We start from the raw sequence: 13,095 nt of genomic DNA on the forward strand, positions 1-13,095 counted from the left end.
CATGCGGTCGATAAGAGTGCTTAATTTAAATACGGGTTATATTTGCAGAGCTCAGATTTAAACATTAAAGCTGCACTTTCACAAATTGACCGATTTGACAACTTTTGTACTTGGGGAAGGAGTGACGAACCCCTATTGCCATATTGATGGCGTATTTTTGGGGAAGGAGTGACGAACCCCTATTGCCATATTGATGGCGTATTTTTGGGGGAAGGAGTGACGAACCCCTATTGCCATATTGATGGCGTATTTTTGGGGGAAGGAGTGACGAACCCCTATTGTCATATTGATGGCGTATTTTTGGGGAAGGAGTGACGAACCCCTATTGTCATATTGATGGCGTATTTTTGGGGGAAGGAGTGACGAACCCCTATTGCCATATTGATGGCGTATTTTTGGGGAAGGAGTGACGAACCCCTATTGTCATATTGATGGCGTATTTTTGGGGAAGGAGTGACGAACCCCTATTGCCATATTGATGGCGTATTTTTGGGGAAGGAGTGACGAACCCCTATTGCCATATTGATGGCGTGTTTTTGAGGAAAGAGTGACGAACCCCTATTGTCATATTGATGGCGTATTTTGAGGAAAGAGTGACGAATCCCTATTGCCATATTGATGGCGTATTTTTGAGGAAAGAGTGACGAACCCCTATTGTCATATTGATGGCGTATTTTGGGGGAAGGAGTGCCGAACCCCTATTGCCATATTGATCGCGTATTTTTGGGGAAGGAGTGCCGAACCGTCATTGCCATTTTGATGGCGTATTTTTGGGAGAGGAGAGACGAACCCCTATTGCCATTTTGATGGCGTATTTTTGGGGAAGGAGAGCCGAACCGTCATTGCCATATTGATCGCGTATTTTGGGACAGGAGAGACGAACCCCTATTGCCATATTGATGGCGTATATTTGGGACAGGAGTGACGAACCCCTATTGCCATATTGATGGCGTATTCTTGGGGAAAGAGTGACAAATCTTTAATGCCAAATTGATGGCATATTTTGGGAGAAGGATTGCCGAGCCCCGTTTGCCATTTCTATTGCCTAGTTTGGGGTAATCCTAAGGAATGATCCTCGCACCCCTATTGCCATTTTTATAGCCTATTTTGGGGTAATCCTAAGGAACGATCCTCGCACCCCTATTGCCATTTTAATAGCCTACTTTGGGGTAGTCCTGGGGAATGATTCTCGCACCCCTTGTGCCATTTAAAGCCAATTTTGGGGGAATTCTGGGGGATGATCCCCGAACCCCTTTTGCCATTTCTATAGCCTATTTTGGGGTAATCCTAAGGAACGATCCTCGCACCCCTATTGCCATTTTTTATAGCCTATTTTGGGGTAGTCCTGGGGAATGATTCTCGCACCCCTTGTGCCATTTTAAAGCCAATTTTGGGGGAATTCTGGGGGATGATCCCCGAACCCCTTTTGCCATTTCTATAGCCTATTTTGGGGTAATCCTAAGGAATGATCCTCGCACCCCTATTGCCATTTTTATAGCCTATTTTGGGGAAGTCCTGGGGAATGCTTCTCGCACCCCAAGTGCCATTTTTATAGCCTATTTTGGTGAAATTCTGGGGAATATTCCTCACACCCCTATCGCCATGTTTGTAGCCTATTTTAGGGGATTCCTTCGAAAGGATTCCCGAACCCCTATTGCAACAGCCTATGTGGGTGGATATTTAAGGAATGATACCCAAACCACTACTGTTTTGTTTATGGCATATTGGGGGGGGGGGGGGTCCTGAGGACTATTTTGGTGATTCCGGGAGAAGGTTCCCAAGCCCCCATTGCCATGTTGAGGTAAAATCCCCGAACAATTTTTGCTATGTTTAAAGCCTATTTAGGGGGACTCCTGGGGAAAAATCCCATGTTTATAGCCTATTTTGGGGGACTCCTGGGGAAAAATCCCATGTTTAAAGCCTATTTAGGGGGACTCCTGGGGAAAAATCCCATGTTTATAGCCTATTTTGGGGGATCCTGGAGAAGAATCCTTAACCATTATTGCCATGTGTATAGCCTAATTTGGGGGCTTTCTTGGGAAGGATCCCATGTTTATAAGCTATTTTTTGAGAATGCTGGGTTAGGATCTCCGTGCCACTATTGCCCGGCTTGTAGCCTATGTTGCCAGCTGAATGATCAAATTTAAATAAGTCGTCTGTAAGATTAATAAACCTTACAATTTCTAAAAATACGAACTTAGTTCACCCAAAATAATCCAAAGAAAATAACATTTTAAAACAAATAAACCTTGAGGCACACTTGCTCGGCATGACACAATGACATCTACTAGTATAAAAAGATTAATACCATGAACAATTCTTTAAAAAAGTTATTCTTCATTTATCTTTAATGCGGAAATCAATAAAATTGCCTTCTGAAACAATGTTGTTTCAAAAAAGACGATTATTTATTTCTGAATATGGGACTATTTGGTGCAGAGCAATGAAATATAAGGACGGTTTGGGCATCAAGGGCGATAACAGCTATTTCTGAAAGCGGACGCACTGAAAGTATAACTTCCCTTTCGCTTGACGATTCTATTAGAAAATGTGAATACAATTCATAAGGTTTAAGTAAATAAACGAGTTGATGAAAAAAAACGGCATGTTTTAAAAAATATTGAGATTATATTTGAGAGGTATGTGATGCTTGTATTTAAGCGAGGAAATTACCATGAAACGCTAGTGCGATTAATGGAATTTCCTGCCCTACTGCGTTCATAGACAGTGGCGGATCCAGGTTTCTCAGTTAGGGGGGGGCGTAACTTCTAAAATTGACTTCTGTTGGCCGCTAAGGCCCCCATGTGTTTTCATGGTAATTCAGGGGGTCGGAGGCCTTCGCGACGGCCTCAAGCTCTTAAACTATTGCACGTGTTTACTATGGAACGCCTGGGGCTCAATGCTTCTTGTGAAATGCGTTATGCAAATGCTATATATAGAACAATAGTTTCATTTTCGGCCAATCGAATGGCCTGGTACGGAATTACGAAAGCTCGTGCTATGTGAAATCTAAATATAGCAACACTATATTAATCGATTTTAATTTAATCGATAAGAGCGTTTTGGCCGTATTTTATTACAATACATTATTTTAATTTTAAGACATTTTTTTGGGGGAGGGGGGAGGTGGCACGCGCCAGGGCCCCTTGTGTGGATAAGAAGAATCCTGTTTTGAACATACTTACGAGCTTTCCTACTTCTGAACTGTATTTAATTTGACCATGGGTGTGTGAGATATTCATTTTCCAAAGCAATCATTCATCGTTATTCGGTTTCGGAGATTTTGTCAATCTTCGATGAAACACAAAATCATTCGTCTGACACATTACAACTGAGAGCAAGAAAGCAGCCAATAAGTACATCAGCATCAGTTAACAAGTACTGCAGCCAATAAGAAACTTAGCAGCCAATAAGTACATATACCACGAAACAAGAAATATAGAATTATTTAACTATTATCAAGCACCCAATAAGAAAACCTGCTACACACAAAAAAGTAATAATGAAACATTTTATTAATGCCAATGGTTAAAATAAATAAAAAAAACCTCCAACATAAATGACGCAACGCCATTTGTCCAGGACAGGTCACGTGGTGACCCCATATTTTTCCACACCAAATTTATATCGTACTTAAATGGCGTCTATTTTCCGATTCCGATGAATAAATGAAACAGTTAATCATGTACACAGGTTGTCAGGTTGTCGACGTGATATATACGTTACGGGGTAAGAGGTAACCCGATAAGGAATATACGGGGTGCAGAAAATCATATTCGGGTTCGAGCTTCGCTCTCATTCGATATGGTTTCTTTTGCCTCGTATATCCCATATCGGGTCACCTACTAACCCCGTAACTTATAATATTTGGTCTCTGTTTGTTAATCCAAAATACTCGATACGAAGTAAAATTATGTATACTATGTACAGCGTTCTCGTAAGAATTAATACCAACAGCACCAGTGATCAAAGTAGCACATGTTGTAGGCATTGGGACCAAGTTCAACATTACCAATATTGTCAGGATCTCTATAGTCGAACATTCGGGTGCCGAAAGGTGGCTTTACAGCAGCTTATATCAATTTTCGAGCTCTATTTTCGGCTAATCATGACCTAAGCTCTAGCGATCGAAATAGCTCATATTATTGGTCTCGTGGCCAAGTTCAAACCTGTAGCCCTTCCTAGTATTAAGGCGTAGTATCGCCATCTTCTGCTTCTTTTACATAATAGGGGGTTCTAGATGTTGGGATCCATTTATTTTCAAGCTGACCCCAAGATGGAAGTTATTGAGCAGTGCGAGATGATAGCCATGGATGTCCCTTACATGTCAGTACCCGGTCTTGGGCGTCCTTCTGGTCGTAACAGCCACCCAAAGTAGGTCAATGTGCTTGATTTACCCAAATAGGAGGTCTCTGACATTGGGGTGAATTTTGGTTAAGCTAACCGCAAGATGGAAGTTATTAGGCGATTCTTGGTGAAGACTATGGATGTCCCATGCATGTCAGTACGCGGGCTTTGGGCGTCATGTCGCCTTCTTCTGTTCTTAAAAGCCACCCAAAGTAGTTTAATGTGTTTGTTTTACCCAAATAGGAGGTCCTAGACATTGGGATCAATTTCGGTTAAGCTGACCGCAAGATGGAAGTAATTGGGCAGTGCTTGGTGATAGTAATGGCGATCAACTTAATGTCAATACCCGGTTAATGGGCGTCACATCGCCTCCTTCTGGTCGTAACAGCCATCCAAAGTAATTCAATTTGCTTGTTTTACCAAAATAGGGTGTCTTAGACGTTGGCGGTCCATTTTGGTCAATCTGACCCCAATATGGAAGTTATTGGGCGGTGCTATGTGATTTCCCCGGATGTCCCCTATATGCCAGTAGCCGGTTTTGGGGTGTAACATCGCCTCTTTTTGATCGTAACAGCCACCCAAAGTAGGTCAATGTGCTTGTTTTACACCTAGACGTTGGAAGCAATTTTGGTCAAGCTGACCCCAAGATGAAAGTTGGGTGGTGTTAGATGATAGCCCCGGATGTCCTCTTCATGCTAGTACCCTGTCCTAGACGTTGGGAGCAAGTTCGGTCAAGCTGACACCAAGATGGGAGTTGGGTGGTGTTAGATGATAGCCCTGGTCGTCCCCTACATGCGAGTACCCTGTCCTAGACGTTGGAGGGCAATTTCGGTCAAGCTGATCCCGTATGTTTTGTTTCGCTTGCTTGATCTGGAGACCAGAATCTGGTCAATGTCAAGCCGTTTCATTACAAAATGTATTACGACTCAATCGGAACTCCTCGGCTAGTATCAAGATATGGCCTCGGATATAATACGGGTCGTAAGAAAATAGTCCATCATGGCCGACCGAGAAGATGTTCAAACAACCAAGAGATATGTTAGACCAAAGACGGAATGAGGAGCGTAACTTTTACCACTTTAATATTTGTGTGTAAGTGTTATTTTTATACTAATTGTATTTTATTAAAATATAAAAATGGTTTTAAAAGAGCCCTAATGAGAAACTAAATGGAAATGTCATTAATTCTTAGTGGGTGGGGTAAAGTCTTCTTCCATTTGGCAGATTCTAACATATACATTTCATTTCATTAACTTGCTTTTTTTATAATTAAAATTTACATTCTTTTAACCAAGGATGTATGGCTTAAATGTCCGTTAGTGTTGGTATCGAACAGCTTAATATAATGGCACAATTGATGCCTGTTCACTAATATAGCTCCCTAAATAAATTAGATCTTCATTCAAGTGGTTTAGCAAAATGTGTTTGAACGCATAAACCAGCACACATTTCTTTCAATCAGTAAGATTACTATTAATGGTCCCAGTTTCAACTTCATGGTTAAATTCTGTGATATCCACCGGTGGTGGTGATGCAGAAACATTGAAAAATGCTTACATTTTTACTGTGCCAATGAAATGCAGACATTTAAATTTTAATCTTATTGTCATTTTCAGAGAGCAGTATGGTACCAGTGGTGCGGCCGACTCTGAATTCCTGGCTTGTTCTAATTTAATTTGTTGAATGTTGAAAGATAAATATTAAGTTCACCCTCCATTTTTTACACATAGTAAATGATAGTATGTTGCTTTGTTACACATAGTATGTTGTGTTATATAAAACAAAAACGTATTTACCATTACATGTTGTATATACACGTTGACATGTTTTATGAAAATATATATGTTTATGTAGATGATGTACATTGTACACGTCTAAATAAAAATGTCTGTCTGTCTGTCTGTCTGTCTAAGGAAAAAAGGCGGATGAGGTAATGGTTGTGCTATTTTCGAAATTGGAACAATAATTTACCAATCAAGTATCCTATACGTTCAAGCCCAAATATACTTGCATGTTTGTACAATTAATCAACAAGGATTGATAGTATTATTATTAAAATATCAACATTGTAGTGGAATTTAAACATGATAACAATTTCATTTCATATTCTTAAATTTACCAGTAGTCCAGAGCTAAAAGCTGCTCTCTCACAGATTGACAGTTCTTCTTGGTCATTCTTCAAAAGCCCTCAATTGATATCAAAGGAGTAATAAAATTAAATGTACACAAATATATGGCTTAAAGCAATAGCAACATATTATTTTCCAAACAATTGAAATCTGTTCTATTATGTGTGACCTTATATGACTAAGTAGAAAGCATTTATACCAAATTTTCAATCTTGAATATGAAAGACTGTGATCTGATATTATGTCACCAGTCTAATATAACTGGTTTCCATACACTTGCACAATAATTGCCAATTGGCTCGTTAAAAGTCAAAAATAAAAAGGTGTCAGAACAGTAAAACTGTGAGGATGCAGCTTTAAATTGGTGTTGCACTTAATATTTTGTGAATACTTTTCTGTTGTTGTACAGGCTTTTAAAATAATTGATCTGAACAATATAATTCCTATTATTTCTGTTGTAATTTATGTTTTCTATTTCAGGCACTGGAATCCGAATGAAATCAAAAAAGCCATTGTATGAGGATTGACCTGCAATGCATGGAAATCATCTTAGACAACTTGGGGGAATGAGTGCAAGAGGGAAACAAAGCGTTCAGTGAAACATCTTGTCATCTCAAATATTTGATGACTCAATACTGATGTGAAGTTGCAGATAAAAGTCATCTGTTGGCCCGTGATTATTAGATACACCCAGACACATATTTTAAAAGGGTAATATGGTAAAGGATTTATCTACGCTTAAAGTGGTTTTCCTATATTAAGGAGGGAAGATAACTACAAAAACAGAAACAGATGGCATTGGCAGACCAAATAAAGGAACAAACTATTTTGTTCAGTTAAATTTTTAAGACTTTAGAAAAGCCTTTAATAGGGCACATCCTTGCAAATGCCATATTGAAAACTGGCCTCTTTAAAATGTGAAAAGGTGAAAGTGGTCTAGAGGATAAGCATCAAATCCAAGGTTGTGGGTTCAAGCCCCTCCAAGATACTTCCTCATGACCTCAGAAAAAGGATGTCCGTACTTGTTTCTACTTTGGCAACAGACTTAAGAGTGATTCTGTAAGCTTCCAGCTTGCATAGCAATCTGATTAGGCATAAGATAAGATACTAGCTGACTTGCAAACAGTTTTTCCATTTGTGTTGATTTGTTTTTCAGACTGTTGGAATGTTTATTAGAAGTGATGAGCATTGCTTACTGCAACCAATATTTATTTCCTTTATTAAGTTGAATTTAACGAACACATAACATGACTTGTGATTTTACAGATGCATGTTTATTTTGTTGATTGTATGAGTTTATTTTCTCAAAGGATGTAATGCAAGTTATTCTGAATGTCCTTTTTTAGTTTGAAGAAAATGTATTGAGGCTTTCGCATGGCATAGTGTCATCATCATCATCATCATCATCATTGTTGTGTGCAAATAAAACATTCAAAACAATGTACTAAAAACCAAACCATCAAGCCAACTCCGGCGAAAAAGGTTCATGAAGTTCATGAATTATTCATAAACTTTTTAATGAAAAGTTCATGAAGGAAAAATGGCCGATTTATTCATGAAGTCCATGAACTAAAGGTTCATGAAGTTCATGAACTTTTAAATGAAAAGTTCATGAAGGAAAAATGGCCAATTTATTCATGAAGTTCATGAACTAAAGGTTCAGAAAAATCTTTCAAAGTTCATGAACTTATTCAAAAGTTCATCAACTTATAATGTGGTTCATGAACTTTCAGTTAACTGGTCAAAATTTCATGAACTAATAAATTATCACAATAATAGTTCATGAACTTCAATACTTGGTTCATGAACTTCGCAAAAAATATTTCAAAGTTCATGAACTTATTTGGAAGTTCATGAACTTTTGGAATAGTTCATGAACCTTTGGAATAGTTCATGAACCTTTTTCGCAGGGGAAGTACTCAAAGAGGCACAAGTATATTGCTAATAAGACCGGTAATATATTTAAACAAATAAAATGCATAGAAAGATCTATACCTCTGACACATGGTAATGCTTTAGTCCTCTCATTGGTTAAGACTGAGACTTACAGTATCTTTTATAATGGCGACTTAAATTTGTATGGCAACTATATATATGGGGATTAAATGCCAGAAAGATTGTGAAGTCTCCCAAAATACTCAATGCACTTAAAAGGGCTTGGCACAGAAATGAAAGTAAAAATGGGAGCAAAAACTATATTATCATTAATTTTACATTGGATTGCATACATATGGCTTATTGCTTGACTAATATTAAAAATAAAATTAAGGGACTTGTTGATCAAAATTGTAATTATTCTTGTTTGCATTTTATGGAGTTGGACATTTAAAAGTCATTGTGTGAAGAGTGATCTAAAGGCTAATTATTCGAAATAGATTAAGTATAATTAATGAAAAAAGGTCTGGTATACATTGCTGAAAAGCTTAGTAACAAGGCAAATATGTGTTCAAAAAATCAATTGAGTATCTTATCAGTTACTGTTTTGGTGTTGTTGTTTTAATAAAAAATGACAATTTACTCAAAGATATTGTGACTTATAATTATTGATTAAGACAAATAGAATGTGTAAAGAAACTTTTAATGAGTGGGTTTCTCCAAAGCCTAGGAGTGAAGTGAAGTGAAGCATGACCTGCCGTGAACAAATACTATTTGAAGACTAGTTCTGTCAACTTAGTGCACCAGTCAATTGTAACCCCACCCCCCCCCCCCCGACCCCGGGTCCGGGGGTATACTGGGGTTTAACGAGGAAATGGGTCGTGTTTTTACCTATCAGGTGGCCCTGCAGTGCAGGGTGAATGCGGTGGTTTTGCCTTCGCTTAAAATATAGAGGGGAATGGGCCTTTACTAGAGTCCCTGGGTTGTGGGGGCATTTTGCAGGGATTTTACCATTTTATCATCCGCGCATGGCCGGGGTTGGCTGTACTGAAAGTCAAACACCCCGCCATTCCCCGGACCGGGGGGGGGGGGCGTGGTTACAATTGACTGGTGCATAGTCACATGACCGTTGTATGGTACTACCAATTGAGCTTACTGGGTGGCTAGTCACCGCCCCACCCCAACTCCACACTGACCACAGAACTGTTTAGACAAAAACATTCATTTAGCAGCCCAAACCCAAAAATGCTGAAGTAAAGGCATGCATGGTTATCAGCTGGTAAAGCTGACTGGGTGCCAAGCTCACACCCACCCACAATCCACAAAACTCTGCACAATGCAATCAATGATTTTACAGAATAGTAATGTTGTTAGAATGGCAAAGCATGGTGTGAAAGTTTAATTCGTTTTGAAATATTTAGTTTCCCCACTGAAAAAAATTCTTAATGTTTTCCCACTAAAATTGTTTGTTAGAATATCCAATTGGAATAAGCCTATTGCCAACGTTTCCAATTGGAGGATCCGAATTAAATAATTTTCCAACTGAAGTTTTCCAATTTCCTGATATTCCCCATATTGAATACTGGAAAAAAGTCCAATTGGAAAAATTAGTCAACGAGATTTTTTTTCTTCAGAGAATGATAAAAAATACTTTGAACGCCATTTCCCCATTGGATTTCCATTTGAAAAGTTGACTGTAAATACACAACTGTCATGTTTCTAAATAAAATATGAGGAATCCAAAGTATGCTGTTGTTTTTTGTATTAAATAACCGATTTTAATGATACAAAAAATGTAAAACATTGGTTGGAAAACAAGGAAAAATTCCGGATCTGAAAACTTAATCCGGATGCTGTTTTTAACTCTTATGTAGTACAGATCAAAACCAAATCACAACAACATGTGATTAGTGTACGGATAAAAATTATTAGCAATATTTTGACTCTTTTTGATTTAGAGAATATGTGGCAAAACTTTTATTAATTAAACGGCTTATATTTTTTATCAGTCACAATATTATTGCTTTATCCAAAAAAGGATGGACAGGGCTTACACAGGCTCCCAGTTTAGAGACTCTCATGAGAAAACATTCAGGAGAGAAGCCATACAAGTGTGCGCCATATGGGGCAGCGCTTACACAGGCTACCAGTTTAGAGAATCTCAGAAACATTCAGGAGAGAAGCCATACATGGGTGCGCCATATGGGGCAGCGCTTACACAGGCTACCAGTTTAGAGAAACTCAGAAACATTCAGGAGAGAAGCCATACATGGGTGCGCCATATGGGGCAGCGCTTACACAGGCTACCAGTTTAGAGAAACTCAGAAACATTCAGGAGAGAAGCCATACATGGGTGCGCCATATGGGGCAGCGCTTACACAGGCTACCAGTTTAGAGAAACTCAGAAACATTCAGGAGAGAAGCCATACAAGTGTTCGGCATATGGGGCAGCGCTTACACAGGCTACCAGTTTAGAGAAACTCAGAAACATTCAGGAGAGAAGCCATACATGGGTGCGCCATATGGGGCAGCGCTTACACAGGCTACCAGTTTAGAGAAACTCAGAAACATTCAGGAGAGAAGCCATACAAGTGTTCGGCATATGGGGCAGCGCTTACACAGGCTCCCACTTTACAGACACTCATGAGAAAACATTCAGGAGAGAAGCCATACACGTGTGCGCCATGTGGGGCAGCGCTTACACAGGCTCCCACTTTACAGACTCTCATGAGAAAACATTCAGGAGAGAAGCCATACACGTGTGCGCCATGTGGGGCAGCGCTTACACAGGCTCCCACTTTACAGACTCTCATGAGAAAACATTCAGGAGAGAAGCCATACACGTGTGCGGCATGTGGGGCAGCGCTTACACAGGCTCCCACTTTACAGACACTCATGAGAAAACATTCAGGAGAGAAGCCATACACGTGTGCGCCATGTGGGGCAGCGCTTACACAGGCTCCCACTTTACAGACACTCATGAGAAAACATTCAGGAGAGAAGCCATACACGTGTGCGCCATGTGGGGCAGCGCTTACACAGGCTACCACTTTACAGACTCTCATGAGAAAACATTCAGGAGAGAAGCCATACACGTGTGCGCCATATGGGGCAGCGCTTACACAGGCTCCCACTTTACAGACACTCATGAGAAAACATTCAGGAGAGAAGCCATACACGTGTGCGCCATGTGGGGCAGCGCTTACACAGGCTCCCACTTTACAGACACTCATGAGAAAACATTCAGGAGAGAAGCCATACACGTGTGCGCCATGTGGGGCAGCGCTTACACAGGCTCCCACTTTACAGACACTCATGAGAAAACATTCAGGAGAGAAGCCATACACGTGTGCGGCATGTGGGGCAGCGCTTACACAGGCTCCCACTTTACAGACTCTCATGAGAAAACATTCAGGAGAGAAGCCATACACGTGTGCGCCATGTGGGGCAGCGCTTACACAGGCTCCCACTTTACAGACTCTCATGAGAAAACATTCAGGAGAGAAGCCATACACGTGTGCGCCATGTGGGGCAGCGCTTACACAGGCTACTAATTTACAAAAAACATGAACATGACACATACCGGATGGAAGGCATACAGGTGAGAATCTTGTAGTGCAGCCTTTATACAGGTTCAACACTTACAGAGCTACATTATAATTTACACAGGAGAGAAACCATACCAGGGTAAGTCATGTGGAGCAGAATCCACTCATACACGTCTTTTGCAGAGATACATGATGATACACACAGAAGAAATGTCATAAAAGTGTGATACATGTGGAGCAGAATTCAAACAAAAAGTCGTTTGCAGAGACTCATGATAATTCACACAGGAGAAAAAGTCATACAAGTGTGAGACATGTGTGGCAACATTCACAAGAACAGGTGTTTAAAGATAAAGATTTAAACAAAACATGAGAAAAGCCAAGCATGCGACAATGTGTCAGCATTTCCACTGGCTCACAATTTCAGACGCACATGAGAATACACAGAATAGAAGCCATACAAGTGTTAAACATATGGTACAATATTTACACTGACTCAATATTTCAGAGACAGAATAGAAGCCATACAAGTGTTAAACATATGGTACAATATTTACACTGACTCAATATTTCAGAGACAGAAGAGAAACCATACAAGTATAAACCATATGGTACACTATTTACACTAAACTGTGTTTAAGAGACTAACAGGAGAATACACACAAGAGAAAAGCAAAACACGTGCCGAATACGTGCAGCAGCACACGAACAGGTTTCTTACAAAGACACATTGTAATTTCCGGTTTTTTCGGACATAACGGACGCTGCAAAATTGTTGTCAGACCCGTTTACTTTTTTTGGCAAAAGTCCTTCCTGTTTGTAGATTTCAATAAACTTTGTTACTTTTAACTATTATATAATAATTATACTTCAGCATGTTAATCTACGAATCAATATTTTCATACCACGTTACGCAAATGTTATTGTAATAAAGTAAATATTATCGTAAAAAAACTAATGCGTCAGGTTAGACAAGATGATCCTATAATGCTCACCTGATTGGACATTAGTGAAACTATTTTGAAATCGGGCCAATGGCTTCTCAAGAGCAGTTTTTCAAAGTTGTCCAAAACGACGTATCGTGAAAATTAGCCCCGCCCATTGGCGGTCATGTTTTCTATAAATCACAATGGTGTAATCGAATTTGATACATGGCCACCTGAAAAACTAATCGGGCCTATAGTTTTTGAAGATGA

At 39.6% G+C, this 13,095-nt stretch overlaps 1 protein-coding gene across 1 annotated transcript; it reads left to right on the forward strand.

Moving 5' to 3' along the window:
- Nucleotides 1-10,390: 10,390 nt before the first annotated feature.
- LOC128221757 (gastrula zinc finger protein XlCGF26.1-like) lies at nt 10,391-11,921 on the forward strand. The gene is made up of 2 exons (XM_052930359.1): nt 10,391-10,624; nt 10,827-11,921. Exons 1-2 carry the CDS (start codon nt 10,391-10,393, stop codon nt 11,919-11,921), a joined length of 1,329 nt encoding a protein of 442 aa, XP_052786319.1.
- The last annotated feature ends 1,174 nt before the right edge of the window (nt 11,922-13,095 follow it).

This window comes from Mya arenaria, chromosome 16 (assembly GCF_026914265.1).
Source record: "Mya arenaria isolate MELC-2E11 chromosome 16, ASM2691426v1".
In the NCBI taxonomy this organism is placed as follows: Eukaryota; Metazoa; Mollusca; class Bivalvia; order Myida; family Myidae; genus Mya; species Mya arenaria.